This window comes from Callospermophilus lateralis, chromosome 13, assembly GCF_048772815.1.
Source record: "Callospermophilus lateralis isolate mCalLat2 chromosome 13, mCalLat2.hap1, whole genome shotgun sequence".
Lineage (NCBI taxonomy): Eukaryota > Metazoa > Chordata > Mammalia > Rodentia > Sciuridae > Callospermophilus > Callospermophilus lateralis.
In genome coordinates, this window is record NC_135317.1 from 22,450,769 (window position 1) to 22,475,904 (window position 25,136).

The 25,136-nt window shown below is 36.4% G+C and overlaps 1 protein-coding gene across 1 annotated transcript; it reads right to left on the reverse strand.

Moving 5' to 3' along the window:
* Nucleotides 1–1,059: 1,059 nt before the first annotated feature.
* Nucleotides 1,060–13,324, reverse strand: LOC143379595 (aldo-keto reductase family 1 member C1-like). The gene is made up of 9 exons (XM_076832196.1): nt 13,026–13,324; nt 8,359–8,526; nt 7,435–7,551; nt 6,518–6,595; nt 6,010–6,132; nt 3,679–3,788; nt 3,052–3,217; nt 1,978–2,060; nt 1,060–1,325 (listed from the first exon to the last, which is right to left on the reverse strand). Exons 1-9 carry the CDS (start codon nt 13,107–13,109, stop codon nt 1,283–1,285), a joined length of 972 nt encoding a protein of 323 aa, XP_076688311.1. The 5' UTR covers nt 13,110–13,324; the 3' UTR covers nt 1,060–1,282.
* Between the last annotated feature and the right edge of the window lie 11,812 nt (nt 13,325–25,136).

The following is a 25,136-nucleotide window of genomic DNA, read 5'->3' on the forward strand; positions in this document are numbered from 1 at the left end:
AACTGGAGCTTTTCTAGTCCAACATTTTCTGACATCACTCTATATTCTAAATTTCCAAGTAATTTACAGATTTCCTTTCTATAAATGCATCCTAATTGACATGAATATTTTCAAACATACTGTAATTAAGGTTGTTTCAGTTTTTTTCTTTTTAATACTAATCATGACTCCAGCTATAGCATTGGATAAAAACATGCCAAAAGTTCCTTTTTGTCTGCAGAATAAAATTACGAAAAGAATATTTGGTAGAAGGAAGCCTGGCAGAGTAGAGGAAGGGAATAAAGAGGAAGAAGGGAAAGAAAAAGAAAGACATGGGGAGGTAACTGTGGAATAAAATCTACTTATTATGCTATTTTCATGTACAAACATACCACAGTAAATCAATAAATCAAATCATTCTCATAGATTACATGTACATATATCACATTCATTAAAATGACAATAATAGAAGAAAGATCAGGAATGTAGAGCAAGTAGATGAGTAGGAGGAGGACAAGGAAGCTATTCAGGAATGAGCTTGATCCATGTTATGAGCATGCATAAATTTGGCATTATGAATCCTGCTGTCATGTCTCATTATAATGCACCAAAAAGAATTTTTTTCTTCCAAACATATTTCCCAAGCAGAGAAGTACTCAACTCTCCCCTTTTCAAACCTCACACATCTGACCCCTTGTGCTCAGTAAAGGCCAGATCTCCTCTCATCTCTTTGACAACCACCTGGAAGGAAAACCTCATTCCTCAGATTCCAGGAGCTCTGGTCCTTGAGCTGCAGGAAGGGAGCCCTTGGCCTGCTGCTCGTCCTTGCCATGTGTGCTTCATCTTGTTAACTAAAAACCATAATCTATATGCAAAATATTTTCTTGTTACTCCATGGGCTAGAGAATCATTGACTAATAAACATTAATTGCTACTTCCCTAGAGCCTGAGAACCCCTATTCTCACCCAGAAATATATTAGCACAACCAACCTGTGCTTACAGTCTGGTAGCCACGTTAGTTTTTGTTCATGAGTCAAATTGAAACAAAACATAAATGTAATAGAGACAGTGGAAGGTAATAAGAGTCTTAAGGTAAACAACTTTATTTTTTTTATTTCAAAAATTGCTGGAAAATTAGTGCTTTCTTTATTGGACTGGTGAACTTTGCTTTGGCAGAATATGAGTTGCTAAGAATTATGGATTAACAACGGAAGTGATGTGTCAATCAGGACCATCTGAGCTAACTCCTGCCTCACAATCAAAGTGAGGTTACTAGTCGAAGTTATGACAAAAGTGTCCATGTTAATATTCATCAGCAAATGGATAATTCGGATCGTCCACCATACTAAAATGAGAAAGAAAAATATATAACATAAACTCAGTGACTCCATTTCTACAGGAGTAAAGAAGTGATACCTACTGAGCTCCATTATATTTCCTGAGTGATTGTAGAATTTGCCCTTTCTACCGTGGTAAACATTGCCATATAGGAAATGGTATTTTAGTTATATCAATATTACCAAAAATATTAGTAATGATAATATTATACCTGCCAGTGTTTAAGCACATGTAATCATGGATTGTCTAATCCCCTTTCAAACATCATCTCATTTATTACTATTATGAAGTAAAATTCTGACAGAAGGGACATATATTACTTGTTTATCCTCAATTTTAATGTATGTCCAATGCCAGATTCTAATCCCATAAAGCATCCATAAAGAGTAAAGATTTCTGGTGATTATCAATTCTCTTCAACAGGGTATTTTTCTGCACACTCTTCCCTTCTTTTGATTCTCTCTTCTCAAAAACTACTTTATCCTCTGCATTGAGACATCTACAGTTTTTAATTCAAAACCAAATGTCCTCCCAGCAGGCTCAAAGGAAGCCTTTGGACAAACAACTGCACTGTCTGGGTTGATCGAAACTGCACTGAAAAGGAGGGAAAGACTTGAAAATAAACAAACCAAGGCCACATGTCTATCAAAGTTACTTACAGATGAAAGGTAACATATCGAAAATTTCTGTTCAGGCCATCTAGGACTTTCATGTCTTCTTCAGTCAACGCAAAATCAAAAACCTATCACACAAGTAGAGAATTTTTAGCCTATGTAGACTGCATATTTCCAATCCTGGAAATTCAATGAAATCAGATTGTTGCTGAAATATTTAAAATATGTGAGAAGTTTCCAAAAGTTATTAAATACATCAAGAAAAACATAGTTATGATGAATAAACATCTGGTGAAATTTAAAAAAAAATCACTTCTGACATATATTGTGTGGGAACTACAGACAAATACAACTACAGACAAATACAAACCTCAAAAAGAAGGTATAGAAAAATAAACTAATGTTACTCCAAGATTACAGTGTCATGCACTGAAAAGACCCAGAGAAATCTAGAGGCAACAATTTGAAATATATAAGATAATTTGATAATTTTCAAGGATACAGTCTGATTTCTATGTCCTATAAGTGGAGATTGAAAACTCTGATAATGATTTTCTTCAACATTTTTAAGTCAGGAATTGTTAAAGTATTAATTATATCCTCTTCAAAATGCAAAGAATCTAGTTCCAATGATCACCTTGTCTAAATTTGAGGCATTTAAAATATAGAAACAGTTTTCATGAATTGCTAACAAACTTAAACATATGGGTACTTAAATCTTGGTAATTGCCTTAAGAAATGGTAAGAGAGTAAAATGTTGATTGTTTAACAATTGAGGAATTAGATAAATAGCATTCTCTGCATCCTTCTTTGAACTTTTCTGTACATTTGGAAAGTCTCAAAATGAAAATGGATGTTATTTAAATATCATCAAAATTGTCATTCCTGTATGAATAAACCTATCAGAATTTATATAAATATCTTCATGGATCAGTTTACTGCAATATATTTAAAGACTAGCTAAATACTGGGAAACTCATATCACAATCATGGAGTATAATCTTTAATATTTATTAATATTTATTGACTGGTCCCAATAACATCCTTACAAATTTCAAAGAAGCACACATGTGAAGGATACTGTGTAAGAAACCACATTCTCCCAGCCCTCCTCTCTACCTGAATGTTCTCTTTTATTTCATTTTCCTTCAAACTCTGGGCCAGAACCACAACCCCACGCTGCAGCTGGTAGCGGAGGGCAATCAGGGCTGGGGATCGCTTGTGCTTTTTTGCCAAGGCACCAAGAACGGGATCATCCAAGAGAACTGGGGAGCTCTGGTCAACCCTGGAAGGAAACACAGAGATGCTGAAGCCCTGAGGCCAAGTCATGTATTTCTCTTTAGGGGATGATGTGTTTACTGGGGATGCAACCCAAAGGCTTTCTACCACAGAGCCATAAGCCTATTCCTTTTTTATTTTTATTTTGAAGTAGCGTCTCACTGAGTTTCTGAGGCTAACTTCAAGGTTGCAGTCTTCCTGCCTCAGTATTCCAAGTCACTGGGATTACACCAAGCACCACTGCACCTACTTGCAAAACACACTCAGGTCTCTGGACCACTCTAAACAGGGATCCTCAAAAGCAATCCCTGTACCAGCACCATCAGTGTCTTATGGGATCTTCCCAGAAATGTAAATTCTCCCCTCTCCCAATGTCAGTGAGAGTGACCTTTTGAAATCTGAGACTTATGACTATAAATAGTTCATCAACAATGGCATTTGAGGTAAACTCCCTGATGTTCTCATTACCATCTTTTTTCTCGTTGAGTTCCCAGAGCACTATAAGCAATCAGAACAATGTCTTTGGATTTGCAGAAGTCCAGCATTTTCCTCTGGTTGTGATAAACATGACATTCTACCTGCAGTGGACAAGATAGAAGGCATTTCATTCTACTCAATGCTAATGCTACTATGAAAACAAAATGTCAATAAAAAAGAAGCTGAATTTTTTAAAAAAAATGAAACTTGGATTTCAAATTGTGTCATCAATCAAGAATTTGTACAAAGACAGATGAGGACAGTTTTGAAAGACATTTGTGGGTATTTTATAAGTGGTATTTTGGTGAATTTGTTCATCAAAAGCAATAAAACAAGATTCTAGAACTCAGGGAGCTTAGAATAATTCCCCCTAACATAATCTGTAATAACAAGTTCCAATTTGAACCAGTCAATGTGGGACAAGGTGACTCTGACTTGAACATCTCCCCTATACAGGGCAGTGACAATGGAGACTTGTAAATCTGATGAAACCCTACTGTCAGAGGTGAACCTGGGCATAACTCTAAAAACTTCCATGGTACACCCAACAAAACTGGAAAGCAAGATGGGCATGCCATGCCCCTCCTCTCTGTGAAGATTTGCTCTTCACAGAGAGGAGAGGGATGGCATGCACATCTTGGGAGTCTCACCTTTTTGCTTCCTAATCATCCCATGCCTGCTGGTCTGAGTAACATGTCGGGTGCTGTTCTAGTGTGATGCAAAACCCAGTAACTGAGGACCACTCTGGCTGCCTTGGCTCCTCAGCAGGCCCTTGATCTATAATAAAGAACTCAACTCTACATCCTAACTGACTGAAAATGGGAATGTATAGCAAGTTAGCTGACATAATAAGACAGTTTGGGAAAAAAAAATAAAGCCCTGGAAATTGTCATGTGGAAAAGCACTGGGCAAATATTCTGTGTTAAAAGAGTTTAACAAATATGACAGAAAGTAACATGTGAATCCAAGTCACATCTGGGAAAATGGGAAAAGCTATAAAAGCTATTTCAGAAAAGCAATGAGAAACTTGAACATAGACTGGGTTTAGATCATGTGAGAAACTTAGTATTGGATATAGTATTCGAAATAAGGTATATGAGAGATCATCTTGGTTCCTAGGAGATGTTCTCTGAGCTCTCTAAAAGTGAATATCCAGTCTACAATGCACTTTGAAGAGATTCAGCAAAATATTAAAGAGAAGTATGCAGATATACCCACATAAATCAACATTTCACAGTGATCCCAAAGTGAACAATCTTAGATACAGGGTGAAAAATATGGATGTCTGGTATTATGCTCTCAATTTTTTTGTATGTTTGAAAATTTTCCTGATTAAAAAACTTGGGTAACAATAATTCTAAAATACATTCAATTTTCATGATTTATATTAGAAATTTATACTGCTCTTTCTCTAAATATACATTCATATACATTTGTGTACATTCATATACATAGAGAGTATTCTACATATATATAATACATACATATATATATATATATATATATATATATATATATATATATATGTGTGTGTGTGTGTGTATTTATAAATTTTATGAGCTGTGTTCCAATCAGAGACCCATTACTTTATGACTGAAAGTCTTCAAAATTAAATTAGAGCACAGAACCACGCACAGGGTACCTGTGATTACTCAGTTGATTTGATATCTGAAAGCATGGAAGAAAGAAATTTAGAGGGGCTCAGGCACAAGGCCAACTGTATAAGAAGCTAATAGTTCCTGAATGTGGATTTCATCTACCATCAGTATCACCATATACAGGTACCTTCCTCTAGTCCATTAACTTTCACAAGCTCTACTTTACTCTTCCTGTTAAGTGTTCCTGTGGGTCCAGAAAGCTGAAATGGGAGATAACAAGGGCACCCAATCTCCACACAAAACCTGACCACTGATCTTCTCTGATTTTCAGTCTTTTCTTGCTCACTGCCCATTTCTATGTACTGGCCTTCTTTCCTACACACAATTCCCACCACAGCACATTCACCCATCCAGGCTCTGGTCATCCTTCATTGCTCAAGAAGTTCACCTTGCCCCTGAAGTCAGATAAACAACCACCCTCCTCCTTGGTCACCTGTACATCACCTGATGTCTCCATAAACTGAACACTAAGATCTTTCCCTCATTTTCACCCAGCAGAGATACAATTGAGAATCCTCCACAGCTTCCAAGACAGTGGCATTGATTTTACACTCTTCTGTTCCACAAAGGCAAATGAACTGGGGGACAGAACCAATGAACCCCTGGCACCAGTTCAGAAACAAGGAAGTGAATAAGAGATGGTGAAGAGGCTCAGGGCTCTCACCTGGTTGCAGACAGGCTTATACTTGAGGCCTGGTTTATTCAGGATCATCTCCAGCTGCCTGCGGTTAAAGTTGGACACCCCGATGGACTTGGCCAACCCTGCGTCCTTGCACTTCTCCATGACCTTGGGAGGAAGGGGTTGGGAAGAGGCATTTGTACAATGGACTATGTCAATATAAAGGCAAGATAGAACTGTTAAGAGGAGCACTGTCAAGAAATGACAACAAAGCTTACAAATTGGCTATTAACAATAGAAAAATGGTAAAGATAATAGGGCAAGGTATTGAGAGCCAGAGAAAGAATTCCTGTGTCCTTGGGAAATCAGACACCCCTGCACGTGGAGGCAGGAGCTGGTGTCCTCAGTCCTTCTCTGATGGAATGCATTCCTCCCCACCACCCTAACATTAAACCTCGTTTAAAATGATTTCTAGACCCACAATTTCAGGAGAAAGCATGACGTGATGATCACCCTGTGGGCCTCCTGTGAGGTCACTCCTTCAGGCACTTACCTCCCATGTGGCACAGAGATCCACTGAATCACATATAATTTTTCCATTTTCATCTAGTGGATAAAGCTCTTCCCCTGGCTGCAATAGAAGTGATCATCACAACAATCTTGCAGAATTCATGCTTATGGATTAAAATGTATATCTAAGAGATGAGACACTAAACCTTCATGAAATAAAGGGAGTATTGTTCTATATTCATCTATTTAAAACGTGTTTACATGTGACCGAGTAAGAAGTACATTTAGGTGCTTATTTTTGTGTATTCTCTTATACCAAATTATCTCTACATTTACATACATATTTATACACACATACATATATACACATATATAATTAAATAAGGTAATCTCAGGTCTCCGGATTGGGTCTTCTAGTTGGCTTATGTTATTTTTCCTGTCCCTATATATTCCCCTAGGGAAATGTCTCTCGTTCACTGTGTAAGTCACTGGTTGCATGGGCTTGATCTCCAGCAATGATGGATTTCAGTGATGATACAGGCTAAAGAGTGGTCTCTTTATACCTGGACACATGTGGATATAAGGTTGTGTATATGTAGCAAAGATGGTTATCGAAGTTTCAATTCAAGTTTGAATTGATGCAAGAAGATGAAGAATCCCTATCATATACTAATGACCATGAAACTTGAACCACCTCAAAGTTATATGTACCACCAGGGGAAAGGCTAGGACAAAAACGAAGCAAACCTCTAGCAATGCAGACATAATGAATTATCAAACACAGACGTTTCTGAGGATTCCCTTCTAATCATAAACCTAGCCATAGTCAGAACTTCTATAATTTGTATAAATTGTTTATAAATTGTTTATATTAATTTATCACAGAAGTTCAATTCAAACATCAATGATAATGATGGTCATGGCTGAAATTAAATAGGTTTGATGATGCAAATTGCCTACCTTCAGTGCTACTGGGAAATGAATAAGGTAGAGGTCAACATAATCAAGATGAAGTTTTTTCAGTGATCTTTCCAAACAAGATTGGACAAGTTCTGGTCGAACAAAAGTGGACCAAAGCTACAGATGTTAAAGAAAGGAAATTATACTGGATTAAAATATCATGAGTATTTGAAACATTTGTTTAACTTCATATTGAGACATTTATTTGTCTATTCATTGGAAACTGTTGATCACAGGGAAGATATTCTCTTCAGGTCTTGGATTTCTACTGATATGACCTATTCATGTAAACTGGATTATATTTTTGGTTATTATTAGTCAATCAATTGAACTATGGAAGGAACTACAGAAGACATATAATTTTTATCAAACAATAACATCATTTGATAAAAATTGGGCTCATAGAGATTACAAAGTCATAACTAGACTATCTCATCTATTCAACACATAAGAATTAGCATTTTTTTATTTAAAGATCTGAAGGCAAACACATTTTAACATTTTAATAACCAAGACAATTTAGCTAACAATTTACTACAAATTGTTCTTTGATAATAATGAATGTAAAGTTGATATTCAGCATAACAGGAAAATTTAAAAAGTCAATCAGAAGATAATGAATCCATAATCTGGTCCTAATTCTATCTGATTACACTACAAATACAAAATCATACCATTGATTGGAGAATCAGAAAAGTTAAGAACTTTAAAGTCATAAATTTATAGACTGTGAATAGTAATTCATAATCTTTCTGGTTTTGATACTGTATTTTTTATGCAAATACACATTGTACAAATAATCACTTTATACAACTGGTAACCCTACATAATTTTCATATCTTTATATCACATTAAAATAATTTTTACACTAGTCAATACAAGAATATGGCATCCTATAAGCCTCTTACACTGTATACACAATACCTTTGAAGTACAAAATATGTCTTCTCTCTTCACAGTGCCATCTTCAATCTTGCTTCTAATGGCCAGTCCTACCTCCTCTTCTACTTCGTATGCATAAGCACAATCAATATGGCGGAAACCAGCTTCTATAGCTATTTTGGTGGCCTCTAATGTCTTACTATTAGGAACCTAGAGTAACAACCAAAAGTATTTGAGTTATATTATGACAGGTTAACTCATAGTGAGCAAAGAGGACAGGTTGCTAGACTGGAAGGAATTTTATATCCCAATGTTTTCTTCAGACTACCTAATTATGTGATAAGGTGCTAGTACCTTGAAATTTGAATGCCCATTTTTCCTTATATAATACTTAAGGAAATAGCCAAAGTACAAAATTGAATATCTTGGGCCAAAACAGTGACCTGCTGAAACTCAACTTTTGCCCATGTCTTGTGTTAGTTCTGTATTTGGGGTAATGTCCCTGAATCACTTTGGGTATTTTCTAGTTAATACAAGAATCTGGCATCCCATACGCCCCTTCAGACACAGAAATCCTAGTACACTCACATAAGAGGACCCTAGGAGGGACTCAAGTTCCTTAAGTTTCTGGGAGAATTCACAGAACCCAGCATACAGGTATAGACATGTTATCATTTATTTGATAAATCACTAAGTAAAATTAACACAGGAAAAGGATACATGAGATTGATTATAGAAAAAATATGATGCAAGGTTCTATGAATCATCTCCAAATAAATATACACAAATTATATTAAATTCCTAATAATGTGAATTTTGAACCACTTGGAAAATATTTCCTACAAGAAAATATGTTGAGTTAATTTTCTAAGATTTTCATATACTTGTTGACTGTTTGTTCCTCCTGTTTGAGAAGTGTCTGCTTAATTCCTTTTCCCACTAATTTATTGGGTTTTACTTACTTTCTTTTCTTGGCATTAAGTTTTTTTATTTTTTTTTATATTCTTGAAATTAATGTCTTATCTACACTGTGGGTGGTAAAGATTATCTCCAATTCTGTAGAATCAAGAGATGTATTTTTCTGGTTAAATTGACGCTCTATGCTAGGACACAACACAATTCCACTCTCTCAAAGAAAGATAGATGTGTGTGTGTGTGTGTGTGTGTGTGTGTGTGGTGTGTGTGTGTGTGTGTATACATATATATGGTTCATCCATATACATATATATGGTCCTAAAGAAAAGGGTAAAACACTATTTCCCTGAATATCTGTTTCTGTTCCCAAAATCCTAGCCAAATTATGAAATAATGAGAGCAAGACTGGACTTCTTCTCCCAGATATTTATTATCTCTAAGAACTTTGACTTTTTCTTCTGCACATTGGAAATGAGGGCAAGGTAAGGCTACCTGTGGAAACATGCTTTTTTTCTTGTATGCCAGGACAGTTGCTCCTTGGCATGTTGGTGAAAGAAGCAAATTAAGGAAGTGAATGTTGATGATGTCACTGCCTCTGCAGCCTAACATATAAAACCCCTCTCTTGATTCTACAGAACTAGGGATCACCTTTGCCATCCACAGTGTAGAAAAGGCGTTAATTTCCAGAATATATAAAGAAATCAAAAACCTTACACCAAGAAAAGAAAGTAAGTAAAACCCAACAAATTAATGAGCAAAGGAATTAAACAGACACCTCTCAAACAGGAGGAACAGTCAACAAGTATATGAAAAAACATTCAACATCTCTAGAAATTAAAGAAATTCAAATTAAAACTACACTGAGATTTCAACTGACTCCATTCAGAAAGGCAACTATCAAGAATATACTTCAAATGGGAAAACTGTGAATTATATCTCAATAAAGCTGATTTAAAAGCTTTTAAAAAAAGAATACAGTAACAGTGTGGGGGCTGTAGCTCAGTGGTAGAGCGCTTCCCTCCCACATGTGAGGCACTGGGTTGGATCCTCAGCACCACATAAAAATAAATAAATAAAGATATTGTGTCCATCTACAACTAAAAATATTTTTAAAAAAGAATACAGTAACAGCTGGGGCAGTGACTTGCAACTATTATCCTAGCTTCAGGAGGTTGAGACAGGAGGATGGCAAGTTCAAAGCCAGCCTCAGTGATGGAAAGGCACTAAGCAATTCAGGGAGACCCTGTCTGTAAATAACATACAAAAAAATAGGGGTGGGAATTGGGCTCAATTGGTTGAGTACTCATGAGTTCAATTCCTGGTACCAAAAAAGAAAAAGAAAAAGAATGACAATAAATGTTGGTGAGGGGAATGTAAAGAAGATGGTACACTGTACAATGCTGGTGATTGCAAATTGATGTAACCATTCTGGAGCACAGTATGGAAATTTTCCAAAATGATAGGAATGGAACCACAATTCGACTGGGTTATCCTATTTCTCTGTATGTATCTGAAGGAGTTAAAATCAGTGTACTACAGTGAAGCATCCACATCAATGTTTAGAGCAGTGGAATTCACAATAGCTAAGCTAGGTACACTTCAACAAATAAATGGTTAACGAAAATGTGAAAGACATACACAATGGAATATAACTCAGTCATTAAGCAAAATGACTTTATGACATCTACTAGTTCAATGAATGGATCTGGAAACTATCATGATAAGTGAAATAAGGCAGTCCCACAAAAACCAAAGTTTGAATCATCTCTCTCTGATAAGTGCATGCTAACACACAGCAAGTGGGGAGGGAAGGGAAGAACAGAAGTTTGGAGTTATAGAAAAAGAAGAATGACAGAAGGAGGTAGGAATGGGAATAGGAAATACAGTGGAATAAATCTGACATAACTCTCACATGTTCAGGCTGGGGATATAGCTCAGTTGGTAGAGTGCTTGCTTCACATGCACAAGGCCCTGGGTTCTATCACCAGCACCACACTTACACACACACAAAAACTTTCATATGTTCATATATGAATATACCGTAGAGAATGTCCACATCATGTACATTTAAAAGACTGGGATTCTAATTAGAATAAGACATACTCCATGTTTTTATTAATATCTCAAAATCCACTCTAGTGTCATGTATAATTAAGAAGAACAAATAAAAAATTTGGGTTAAAAGCCCTCTGTTTGTGGTAACTAGGATAGAACTGAGGGTACTGTGGAGAAGATAAGTGTCACTCATCCAAACAGGGTTCACAGAACAAAATGTCATGAGGAGGAGGAAGCCCTGCTTAGCAAAGCAGTATGAAGACAGGTGCTGTGGTTCAGCCGGTCACTACTGGACCCTCCCCATAAAAACTCCTCAATAAGCACTAGTGCCTTGTACGCAGTCTCCAGGTATTTTCTCTGGTCTTTTGGCAACCTATGCCACTGCCCTGGAACATCAGGACTATAAACATGACTGCAGAATATATAAATAAGCACCACTGTTTAGATTACTTAGGGACAGCAGGAATCCTTGTGTGTTATAAAAAAAGTGAAGAATCAAAGTTTCCAGAGGTAACCAGGGACCAGATTGATAATAGGCTCTTGAACAAACAGCAATGTGCTGTGTCACCTCTGGTCCACATCTGTATCTCTGTATGACAGAACTAAACACTGGCCAGAAAAAAAATATATGTTCTAAGGATATAGACTCACAGAGAAGAAATTATACTCATCTTGTAAGGAGTTATTCACATAAGCATTAGCCCTTGAAGCTCACTCTCTGTGGAAGATAAAATAAGAGTGAAATGGAAAATTTTTGCATCATCTACAAAATTTGGATGATGTTTTGAAAGTTGATTTGTTCAAGAGTAAAAGGCAAATCAAACATGCTGTTTCCTATTTGACAATTTTCAGAAGCTTTGTTTTTCCATGAAATCAAACTGAATGCAATACTCAGTCCTACTACTTGCTGCTAATACTAGCCATTATTTCTCAGGTGTAAGGGCACAAGTCCTAGTGGTCTCCTTCCTGCCACTTTACCTTACAATGTAACCAGGTCCTTTCACGTCTATTACAATTGCTCTCTAGATTTTTCCTTAAGTCGTGCAGAAGAAAAAATGCTATATTCAAAGTTCAGAAACTAATCTCATATCACACAATTAAGTGTCCAGAGTACAAAATTAGTTCCAATCTAGTGAACTTGGCTTGCTCCACCTTAGATTGTAATTTGTCAATACAACACACATGAACAATGACCCCAAAATGACAAATACACTTCCTATGTTCCAGTTCGATTTCTCAAGATGTTATATTATACATTCAGCTAAATTTCCTGCAGTTGAGAGCACATGAAAACTCTACTTAGCCAAGAGCCAAAATTTTCTGTGAGATACTGAAACCTTCCTCATAGTGAAAAGGAAGTGTTTCCCATTATTAATTCTTATGCTTCTCAAGTACTTTTAGCAACACAAAAAGTTCCCAAAGTATACAAATGAAGAGAGAAAATAATCCCAGTGCAAGCCAATTGCTGACATTCTCATTTTACCAAGTTGGTAAATAGACTAAAATGTGGTGGAGCAGTACCCAGAATACTCAATAGGTGACCACACCATCAGACAATGATGCAGAGCAATGTCTGACCATTTTCTCTCCTGTCCATGGTGTAGCTCTAGCCTGGAGAAACAGTAGCACATGAGCCCCCCACAGTCACACAGGAAGCAAGTAACTTAACCACTCAGATTGGATTCCATTCATCATATGTCTAGTTTGTTTGAACCCTCAACCCAACCTCCTACTGTTACCTCTTGAGGTTTATAGGTGCCAAAGCCCAGTCCAGGAATGAAGTGACCATCACTGAGCTGCACAAACTGATGTTTGGAATTCATTGCTGTCACTCCTCAGCCTAAGCAGGTTCTGCTTCTCCTTCTGCCTTTAGAAGTTAGTAGATGGAATTCACAGTCCCAACTGCTTGTCTAATGATTAACCAAACCTGTTGCTGTGGGTCACTCAGCTATCTCAGGCCCAGCGGGTGTGGGTCACGTGGAGTCAAAACACAGACACCAGGAGCTGGTGAGAGCAGGCAGCTGGCAGACCTCAGCAAGCTCATTAATGCGGAAGTGGTTACAGTTGATGGAGGGCACAGTTCTCCAATCATTAATAAGCAAACATGTTATATAACATCTAGAAGCCAATCATCTTAATGTAACCACACTATGAGGAAGTTCTAAATATTGTTACCCAGCGGAAGGCAGACTTGAAGGATCATTGTTCTGATGAAAAGGAGCCTTATGAATTGGGGGAATCATGCCCTGAGGCCCTTGTCTCTTGGTTCCCTGGCAATGCTGACCTCAGCCACTGAGAATGTGGTTTCTCTGAAGGCTTGTGGCTGCTGGCTCCAAACCCAGAATTACTCCCACACAAATGTACTTGCTGTCTCATATTTAGCCAATATTATTCAGGCAGAGTGAGGTTAAAGTAACATTCTACATGTGAGAGGAGGACTGGAACCAGGTCTCATTTTTCATCTGGGAATAAAATTTCAAGGACATTACCACATAGTCATAAAAATGGGTTCGTTTTAATAAATTTTCCCCTTACAATATTATCATGAGTTATTATAAGAGATTGAATTCTTATTGTCCATTTGTTAAGCTGGAAACCTAACATCCCTGGGGTTTTTTTTTAATTAATTTATTGTTGTTTTGCATGTTCTTTGGTTTTTGTACTGGGGTATTGTGTTGTTCTTTGTTGGTTTTGTTTTTTTTTGTCATAATAAAACATCTTTTTTTCATACAAAATTAGAATGATGGATGGATCATACACAAACACAAAAGAATTTTTTAAAATGATTATGGAACATTTTTTTGAGTCTCAGAAAAATAAATGTTTGAAATAAAAAAGTTAGCCTTCTTAATTTTCTCCTTGGTAAAATATTTTCTATAATTTGACTACCAAGTCCCAAGAGAATGCAATCCTAACAAGTGTGCAGTAACATCTGCACTCACTGTGACATTCTGTCCAGTGGAAGACAGATGACTACAGCTTTGGGAAGTCTTTTTACCCTTGGCAACCAGAGGCTGAAGTTTAGGATAGCTCTCACCTGTTAGATTACTATCAGAAAATAATCCATATATAAGATGAAAATTAAGATACTTTGTGTTATTTATTTACTTCTTCAAAATTATCCATAAAGGATAAATACCACAAGAATCTTAAATGATTATAAGTTTTGGAATCCTTATATAAACTTTAATACACTGATGAAATAGAATATTTGAAGCAATTAAGAGTCAAATATATGCCAATAAAAATTATTACAGAGAGATATAAGAGTTCTAATATATTATAATCACAACATAATATGTTCATAAAGGATGCGTGATTTAAAAAAAGGACAACTACAAACTGTAAGTAGTTATTCTTTCCGCATAGTGGGACTATCATTGATCTCCTACATGCTTTTTAATCACCTACACTTTTTTGCCACTTTTAGAATTTGAAAAAGTGTTTCTTATATAAATTGAAAAGCTCTGCCTTATACACAATTCTATTTACTTGTGGTTTAGATTTTGTGAGATCAAGCCCTTTCTTTCACACAGTCTTTGATAAAATGATTTATCTTACCCCACAAGCAAGCACACCAGAGTATTTAAGAGGATTGTTGAGCATATTTTAAATTTTGACCCTCACAATAAACATCAAAGGTTAAAACTGAAAAGAAAATCTCCTTTCACTAGTTGTATATGATAGAGTCACACTACAATAAATTAGAAAAATAAAAAAATAGCCTTTATACCATTCTCATTGGCAATATATTTTATAAGTGTCGCATTTGACTTTTAATCAAATGTTCATTGTTGAAGGGTGTGCAATCCTCAGAAATGTGAACTATAAAAGATGCTATATCATGCTGCTTAGTGAAGGGTGATTGACTGACAGGTCTGGAAACATTACTTCACAAGATACAATGGAAGTCTTTCTGAAAAGTGGGATTCTGAGAGATTTCTAAATCTTCTGCATGTTGTTCAGAACTCTACAATTAATGGTTCAATTTTATAATCTAAAAAAAAAAGTGTTTACTTATACAACATGAAAACGTCTAACCCTGAAAATTAAATAGGAAGGAATTTCCTGACAGAAAACAAGTCCTGTAAACTCTCTCTCAAACTGTGTTCCTCATTGCTACAAACCTCACTGAAGGTACTCATTCTTCACTGTTGTTGTCCCATTTATGTCAAAATTCTGCCAATCCCAACCCATGAAATACAAACTTGGATTATAGTATCTCTGAGTTTACCTGAGTTTCAATTCCTGAACATTGTCTCCATCTCTCTTCTTTCACAGACAAATAACAGAATATTTCTCTGCACTGATCCTGGCCTCAAGATGGTCTACTTAGACATGGCAGCGTGTGCCCAAGGCTCCAGCTGAATATCATGGACATGGAGAAGAATACCTTTGCCCCACATCCACCACACCTCACTAGTCAACAACCTCACCCATCTTCTAGAGTGAGCTATACTATACTTATCTATAGAGTCCTAGGGTTTGTTGAGAAATAAAAAAAAATTATCACAGAAACAGAGAAATGATTAGTTTACAACAGGAAAAAAATCTTATGGCCATATATAAATATTCATATCATATAAAGAGATTGTATTAATCCATGAAAATCTCATGTATTCTCAAATGATGAATTCTAAAGAAAACTTCTGTATCTAAAATATATCCAACAAGGCCTCCACTGAGAGTAATTTAACCATATGCTGGAATAAACATGGTGAAGTTCAATTTTTCCTATATTCTATATATAAATTTACATCCATAAATTCAGGTAAGATGTAATCCCACCTCTTTATTTTGTTACAAGCAATTATATTGAGACTATTGCAACTTGGATAATGTTTGACAAATATTAGGTGAAGAATCTACCATCTCAATATAAACAAACTGAGTAAGTACACTTACAGCCAACCTTGGGAGTAACCTAATGTCTAATGTGGCCATGACAGATCCCTACTGGGGTTTGTGGGCCTTTACCACCAAATACCATAGGTCTAACTTGGGGGCAAAACAATTTTAAAAAGGGAATTCAGATGCTGCTAGGAGTGATTGATTCAAATTTTAGAGATGAAATTGAGATTATTGTTCAGTCTGACCACGCCACTCAGCTCTCTTTCAAGAGATGTATAGGCACAACTGGTACTCCTGCCTTGTGGCTCCAGGATGCCCAGGTGAGAGCTCAACTTCCTGGTCTCCAGACCAAGTGTCCTGGCCTCAATTAGCTCAGCAGGAGCGCCCTCTACTGGATCTTAAAATCAATCATAACTTTCGGGGTATCATAGATACTGGGGCTGATAGATATGTGTTCTATCTATCTATATTGCACCTGCCAACTTGGAGGGGATAGGTCAGATCCCTCAGCCTGCACAAAGTGCTCAGTATCTTCGCTGGGAAGATAAAGATAGTAACTCTAGGATTTTCAAGACTTATGTCTTAGACACTTTGCCAGGAAATTTGTGGGGCTGAAATATTCTAAATGCCTAAGTTTTTTATTAATAACTCCAAATTCTATCATGTCATCTGAGGGACTTAATAAAAAATGTATTCCTAGAGAAATTGAGGGAAATTTACTAGAAGGGTATTTGCCTATAATCCAATCTTCCCAACAGAGATTTATTAATACATCCAGCCAAAATTGTTGGTAAGGGGCCTGACTTTATCCCAGCCCATGGAACAGCAAGAAAAAATTAATTGGCTCACAGAAGAGCCAATCTGGGTTAGTCAGAGGCTCTTAACAGGGAAAAAACTTAAAATATCCCACATGCTAGTTCAAGAACAACTTCAGCCTGGCCATTTACAACCGACGCTCAGTCCTTGGAACACACCCATCTTTGTAATCAAGAAAAAAAATCTGGCAACTGGAGATCATTACAAGATCTCAGGGCAGGTAATCGTGTTATGGAGCCCATGGAAGCCTTACAACCAGGGTGTCTTTCTCCTATAGCTATCCCCTTGGATTACTATTTAATAGTAATAGCTTTAAAAGATTGTTTCTTTTCTATACCTTTGAAGCCAGACGACTGCAAAAAGTTTGCCTTTAGTGTCCTGGCAATAAATTTTAAAGAACCAGGTAAAAGATATTCCTGGAAAGTGCTGCCTCAGGGAATGGGTAAAAGTCCTACCTTATGTCAAAATTTTGTGGCATAGGCCATCATGCCTGTGAGGGCAAAATACCCTCATGCATATATTATTCATTTGATGGATGATATACTTTTAGTTCATGCTAATCCAGACATACTCTTAAAAATCTTTGCCCTATTACAAACTTCACTCAGCAATGGGTTTATGCATTGCACCTGAAAAGGTGCAGAGAACATCTCCTTTTCTATATCTAGGTTCATGTAATTGAAGGACGCACAATCTGTCCACAAAATTTACAAATAAGAGTCAAGGAATTATACACCCTTAATGATTTTCAAAAACTATTAGTGATATAAATTGTCTGATGCCGTCTTTATAGCTAAGTACTGAGTCACAGATTTAAGTTTTTTATTTCAAATACTACAGGGAGATCCTTATCCAACTTCTTCTCATCAGTTCACAATAGAAGTGAGAATAGCTTTGAGAAAAGATGAAATTGCTATTATAAATGCTCAACTTACTAGAATTAATCCACAAGAATCTATATATTTATTGATATTCCCCACTGATTATGCTCCTACAATATGGCAAGAATTTGGAGTTATAGAGTAGATTCATTTAGCCCACTCTCCTCAAAATTCATTAACTCCTTTTCATAATTTTGTTGCTCAATTAGTTATCAAGGGCAGAACACGAGTTTTACAGCTGTTTGGATCAGAACCTCATATTACAATCAACCCAATTGTCTGTTCAATAATATGATTGGCTTTTCCAAACTTCTAATATTTGGCAAATAGCTTTTGCTAATTTTCCTGGTCAGATAGAAAGTCATTATCCTCGTGATAGAATTAGTCAATTTGCCTTGGTAACTGCTTTTATTTTTCCAAAATTGTACTTGCACAGCCAATAAGTAGAGCACTAATGGTATTCACTGATGGCTCAAGCTCAGGTAAAGCAGGTTTTTATACTCACACTCATACAGAGGTATTACAAACCTCATATACTTCTGCTTAATGAGCAGAAATTCAAGCTCTCATTAGTGCTTTAAGTCATTTTGCAAATGAGAACATTAATATTTATTTCGACAGCATATATGCAGTTGGGGTTACTAAGAATACTGAAACTATTGGGTATACATCATCACAAGAGTTATTCAATTTATTTCATATCCTGCAAAAAAGGTGCAAATGCAACAACACCCATGATTTATTGGCCACATACTGGCCCACACTAATCTTCAAGGGCCTTTAACATCAGGTAATGATAAGATTGATAAATTGGTTGCTGTTTGTCAGCAAATGTCTTATATGACTGTGCACATGGTTCACATTCTTCGCATCATCAAAATGCTTCTAGTTTGCATAAAAATTTAATATTACTAGAGAGCAAGCTCGTCAAATTTTATGTCACTGCCCCCAGTGTGTTATACACACTCAATTTTTACCATATGGGGTAAATTCCCATGGATTAATACCAAATCAATTATGGCAAATAGATGCAACTCACATTCCTCAATTTGGTAAAAAAAATGTTATGTACATGTAATTGTAGATACTTATTCTAGATTTATCTTTGCTACATTCCATACAAAAAAAATAAACAGTCAACATGTTATTTCTCATATACTTAGCTGCCTTTGTGGTATTAGGATGTCCTTTACAGATTAAAACTGATAATGCATTAGCTTATGTTAGCTCTTCTTTTCAGCAATTATGCAAAGAGTTTTGTATTGACCATAAAACAGGTATTCTTTACAACCCTCAGGTCAAGTTAATGTTGAACGAGCTCACTTATCTATTAAGCTACAATTATAAAAACACAAAAGGGGATATAGGATCCTCCAAAAACCTCAATCATTCTCTGTTCATTTTAAATTTTCTAAACTGTGACTCAGAAGGTCACCCTGTAGCTGAGCAACAAATTTCTTCCACAGCAACAGGCACTTTAGGTCAAGTTTGGTGGAAAGATTTTCAGACTGGCCAATGGAGAGGACCAGATCCATTGATTATATGGGGCAGAGGTCATGCTTGTATTTTCCCAGAAGGTGCTTTTTATCCTGTTTGGGTAACCTGAACATGCCACCAGACATGGGGAACCTAAAACCAAGATTAAATGACTGAGGATTGATCCAGAGATGCCAGATCTGACTCCCACTGTCAAGAAGAACTCTCAAAGGAAGAGGTGAAAGAAGATGGTGCAGAGAGACCCACTGGTGAAGCTACTCTCATGGAAGCAGCTGAAGAATCTGATGCTACAGGCTGAACAAATGATTTGACAGCAAGGAAAAATTAAATCTCCAACAATGATGTTTGTGGTGATACTAGCTCTATTGAGCTGTAAGGTAAAGGGGAATCAGGGAGAAACCTATTGGACATATTTTCCAGATCCACTTTTAGTACACCCAGCAGTGTGGACTGGGAAATCTATCCAGTATTTACTAATGACTCATATATGATGGGAGGATTTACAGACATCCATATTACTCACATTATGTGGTTGGAGTTAATAATTCTGGCCATAGTGCTCAATTACCTTTGTGTTGGTTCCAACGATAAACATGCTGGATGTCTAAAAATGTCCTTTGAGGAAAAGACAACCATTGGGAGACCTAGACCAGCTAATAGTACTGTTCCTGGAGACCAAACCTTATAGCAGATTAATTATTAGAATGAGACTTTCTCATAACAAGCCAGTCATTTCAGCAGAACATCCACTAATACCTCATTGTCCTAACCATTCTGTGATAGAAATTGGCACCTTTCCTAAGTGGATGGATTATATAAATACTTTTCCAGTACAGCATAAGGTATATAGAAAAAGTGGGTACTTTTTGGACTGGTCTCCAAGAACTGACAAAAAACAATTATGCAAGGGTGCTGCCATGACCCCTGGAGGATTTGTTAGCAACCTCTTGACCCTCAGTGAAGATGGCATTCAGAAAGATGTCTGGTGCTTAATTGATGCCTCATAATTCTTACATTTTATTGACAAGTCTTTACTAGACTTTGTAGGCAAAAACTGTAAGGTGGCTTCCTATTATGGCCTACAGGTCTGTGTTTAATCTCCTTACATTTTAATTACCAGTAATGTAAAAGTTATAAGAAAATATGACAGATATCTTGTACCATGTAATAAATGTAATTTTACTAATTGTATCACCAGATATAATAGAGGGAAAGCAACACTAGTACTTCATCAGCCCTCTTTTTTCTTACTGCCAGCTAGTATTTCAGAGCCATGGTATGCTGATGCTGGTTTTCAACCCTCATAACAAATACATGCCCAGTTAGTGAGACCTATCATGCTCTTGGACTCGTAGTATTGGGAGTAGTTAACTTAGTTTCATTTATTGCTTCCACAGTCACAGCTTCTGTGACCATATCTCAAAATATTCAACATGCAGATTTTCCTAATAATTTGGCTAAGAACACTTCCATCGCTCTTCATAATCAAATAAATATTGATGGAAGGATTGAGGCTAAGCTAAATGCCTTAGAAGCTACTGTCATAAATATTGGTGATGAACTTTCAGCTTTGAAATTCAAAGAAAGACTTAAGTGTCATGCTGATTATAAATATGTATGTGTTACTGCTGCCAAATACAATGCTTCCCAATGGGATTGAGAGAAGGTTAAAAACCATTTGTTAGGTATTTGTCAGAATAATGATAACAGCTTGGATCTTTTGGAGTTACATCATCATTTCCAAGATATACAAAAAAAAGTAAGATTGATTTTTCAGATTCTACTTCTTTTGCTGATCAAATACTTTAAGAGTTAAATGGCTTTAACCCCTGTAACATTCTTGAACATTCTGCATGGTATATCCTTGTATTGTTCTCATTGCTACTAACTCTCTCTTGTGTTGTGATTGTAGGATGTCGTGCCTTCTGAACAAGAATTCGGTGACTCAAGATAGTGATTCCTCACCTGCTTTTTCAAAGAAAGAAGGGGGAATATGTGGGGAGCCACATTGAGTAACCACACCTACTAGCCCTGATGCACCACAGGGATCTGAACGGTCACTGTAGTCTGGCCCAGTAGTGTCATAACTCATGACTCTGTCTTTTCCGCTGCTCAGATAATAAGAAGGTTCTCTTTGTGGGGCATGCCCCTAGGATTGAGTTACACTCACCTGTTCCTTTGTAGTCCTGCCCCTTCTGACCTTTTTAGATAGAGCTTTCTAAGAATAAGAGTCCCCCCAATAAAAGCTCACTTCTGAATGTGTTCCCTCTCTCTTGTCAGCCTCTCATGACTTTCTCTTGCTCTCCCTTTTGGGCAGCTTGAGCCTGAGGCTGATAGCCAGGAAAGCTGTCCTGAAACTTATGTAAAGGTAAATTGTGTCTGTGTTTTATTTTGTGTCCCTGCAAATTCACATGAGCGATCTTAGTTCAGCTGCCCACACTGGTCACAGTCAGTAATCATTCATGTTAATTTCACTGAAATTAGTGTGTGGTCACTGGGAAAAAGGAGCTGTGGTCTAGTCTTAGCCAATACCAAAGAGAATGTTACTGCAGGGGGATTCTGTGTAAGTATCCCTCTTTTCTAAAAAGATTATTTTAACAGAGTTGACTCCTCATCCTAATCTGGATATTGTGCTGCTGTGCTGGACTGTCTGCTCCGAGCCGCAAATGATGTCAAAACACAGAGGAGAGAAGAGCCAGGAGCAGACGGGATAATTTCTAGACTCACATGGACTATACCAGGAGCTCATTCTTTCTCTGAGCTTTGAGTTTGAGGAGTAAACCTGTCTGTGTAGGTTCAGACAATATGATATTTTTTAAAGATTTTATGACCCATTGTAGCCAAATGACAGCAACCACTGAAGATAACAAGTTTCTCCCTGAAACCTCTGAACTAACTACATTTTGCCCCCATATAAGATCATTCAAAATCTTTGAAAACGGCTGATTTCCCCTGTACAGCATAAGGAAGCCCCCTTGGTTTATAAGGGTTGGCCATGGTATGCACAGAAGTAGCAGCAATGTCACAAAGAGACTCAATTTCCTCCTCTACTCTTCCAGAGCCATGGTCAATTTTCCATGATTTAGGAAAGACTACTGGTGTTCAACTACTTTCTTAAAAAATGAAAAGAAAAATATATATACTTCTATTTTCTATTGCAAGGAAAGATTTCATTCCATTTTCTAAGGAACATAAAAGTGTCACCTAACCAAAATGGCATCATTTTTATGTACCCTAGAATTTATTTTCTGCCTATTCATGTGCCATGAAATCTGGGGTTTGCTGGACTTGAGTATCAAGCTGCCTCTCTGATATGCTGAGGGCTGTCATCTAATTTCAGCAATTATCTAAGAAGTTTAGCTGCCTGCCTGGCTGGGAGGATGAACAAGGTGTCTTAGAGATGATAATCACATACTTGTTACCTGATATCTTCTAAGGGTTGTGATCAGATAAGACTCAGTGATGTTTTTTTTTTAATTTTTTATTTGTTTTAGTTAGTTATATATGACAGTAGAATTTATTTATGCACTTTGGTATATCATATATTGATGGGGTATAATTTCTCATTTTTCAGAGTGTACATGTTGCTAAATCACATTGGTCATACAGATATATATATATATATATATATATATATATATATATATATATAGTAATAATATCTGTTTCATTCTACTATTCTTCCTATCCCCACATCCCCTCCCCTCTCTTCACTCCCCTCTACCTAATCTAAGGTATCTTTATTCTTTTCTAGAGCCCCACCCCCCAATTTTGAATTAGCATCCACATATTAGAGAAAACAATCTGCCTTTGATTATTGGGGATTGGCTTATTTTGCTTAGCATGATATTCTCCAGCTCCATTCATTTAATGGCAAATGCCATAATTTCATTCTTCTTTAAAGCTGACTAATATTTCATTTAATATATAAACCACATTTTCTTTATCCATTCATCTATTGAGGGACACCTAGGTTGATTCCATAATTTAGCTACTATGACATTAGCTGCTATAAACATTGATGTTTAGGTTCTTTTGGTTTAAACTGAAGAGTGGGATAGCTAGGTCTTCCATTCCAAGTTTTCTGAGGAATCTCCTTACAACTTTCCATAGTGGATGCAGTCCCACAAGCATCCACTATGGAAAAAGTACCTTTTTCACCACATCCTGGCCAACAATTATTGTTGCTTATATTTTTAATTATTGTCATTCTCAATGGAATGAGATGAAATCTTAGTGTAATATTGATGTGAATTTCTTTAATTGCTAGAGATGTTGACTTTTTTTAATATATTTGTTGACCGATTGCATTTCTTCTTCTGTGAAGTGTCTGTTCAGTTCCTTAGCCCACTTACTGATTGAGTTATTTGGGTTTTTTTTTATGTAACTTTTAGTATAGTTACTTTGATTTGGAGAAAGAAATTGATAGTTCTTGTATACTACACATGGTCCAAGACCACATTGTGTGGAATGTGGAAATGGCGGGCAAAAACACACTGAAATTGTCTACAATTTTTAATCTTGGTTTTCTTCATTGCATGCTTTCACTGGTGCTTTAGGCAATTGACTTTTTATAGAACTTGTATAGTGATATTTCACCAAAATTCAATGATTTTTTTGATGTTTCCATGAGAAAAACTAGAGATTTTCTAATCCAACATTTTCTCACATCACTCTATATTCTAAATTTCCAAGTGACTTGTGTGATTCTTTTCTATGGATGCATCTTCATTGACATAAATATTTACAAATGTATTGTAATTAGGGTTGTTTCAGCTTTTTTTCTAAATGCTAATTATGACTCTAGCTATGGCATTAAATAAAGTACTCAAACATTTCTTTTTGTCTACAGCAAATAATTATCAAATGAACATTTGGTGGAAGGAAGAACAGCAGAGTAGAGAAAGGGAATCAAGAGGAAGCAGAGAAGGGGAAAAAGAAGGCATGGGGAAGTAACTAGGAAATAAAATCTACTCTATTATGCTATTTCCATGTACACATATATGACAGTAAATCAACACATCAAATCATCCTCATATATTCATGTACAAATAGACTATCTGAATTAAAATAACAACAATAGAAAGAAGGTCAGGACAATAGATCAAACAGATGGGGGAAGGAGAAGAGAAAGGTTGAGAAAAGTATTTAGGAATGAGATTGATCAAATGTTATGTGCATATATAAATTTGGCATCATGAATCCCAATATTATGTATAATCATATTCACTCACACACACACACACATAAACACACACAAAAAAAAACTTTGTATGTCCCAAGCAGAGAAGTGCCCAACTCATCCTCTTCAATCTGACTCCTCATGCTCCTTCCAGGTTGGATCCCCTGCCTTCTTCATAACCACGTGAAAGGAAAACCTCATCTCCCAGTTTCCAGGAGCTCTGGTCCTTGAGCTGCAGGAAAGGAGCCCTTGGCCTGCTGCTCCTCTCTGCCATGTGTGCTTCACCTTACAGACTAAGAACCATCATCTAAATGCAATGTGTTTTCTGATTATTCCATGGGCTACAGAAGCATTGACTAATAAATATCAATTGCTATTTCCCTAAAGCCTTAGAAATCTTATCTTTTCCATCCCCAGGAATGTTTTAGCATCACCAAACCCAAGCTTACAAGCTGGTACCAAATTAGTCTTTGTTCAAAATGAGTCAAAAAAATAATAATCATAAACATAAAAGAGTGAATGCAGAATCTTGAGAAAATAAACTTTTTTTTTCAAAAATTGATGAAAATTGAGTTCCATGTTTACTGGACTGGGTCAACTTTGCTGTAGCAGAATGTCAATTG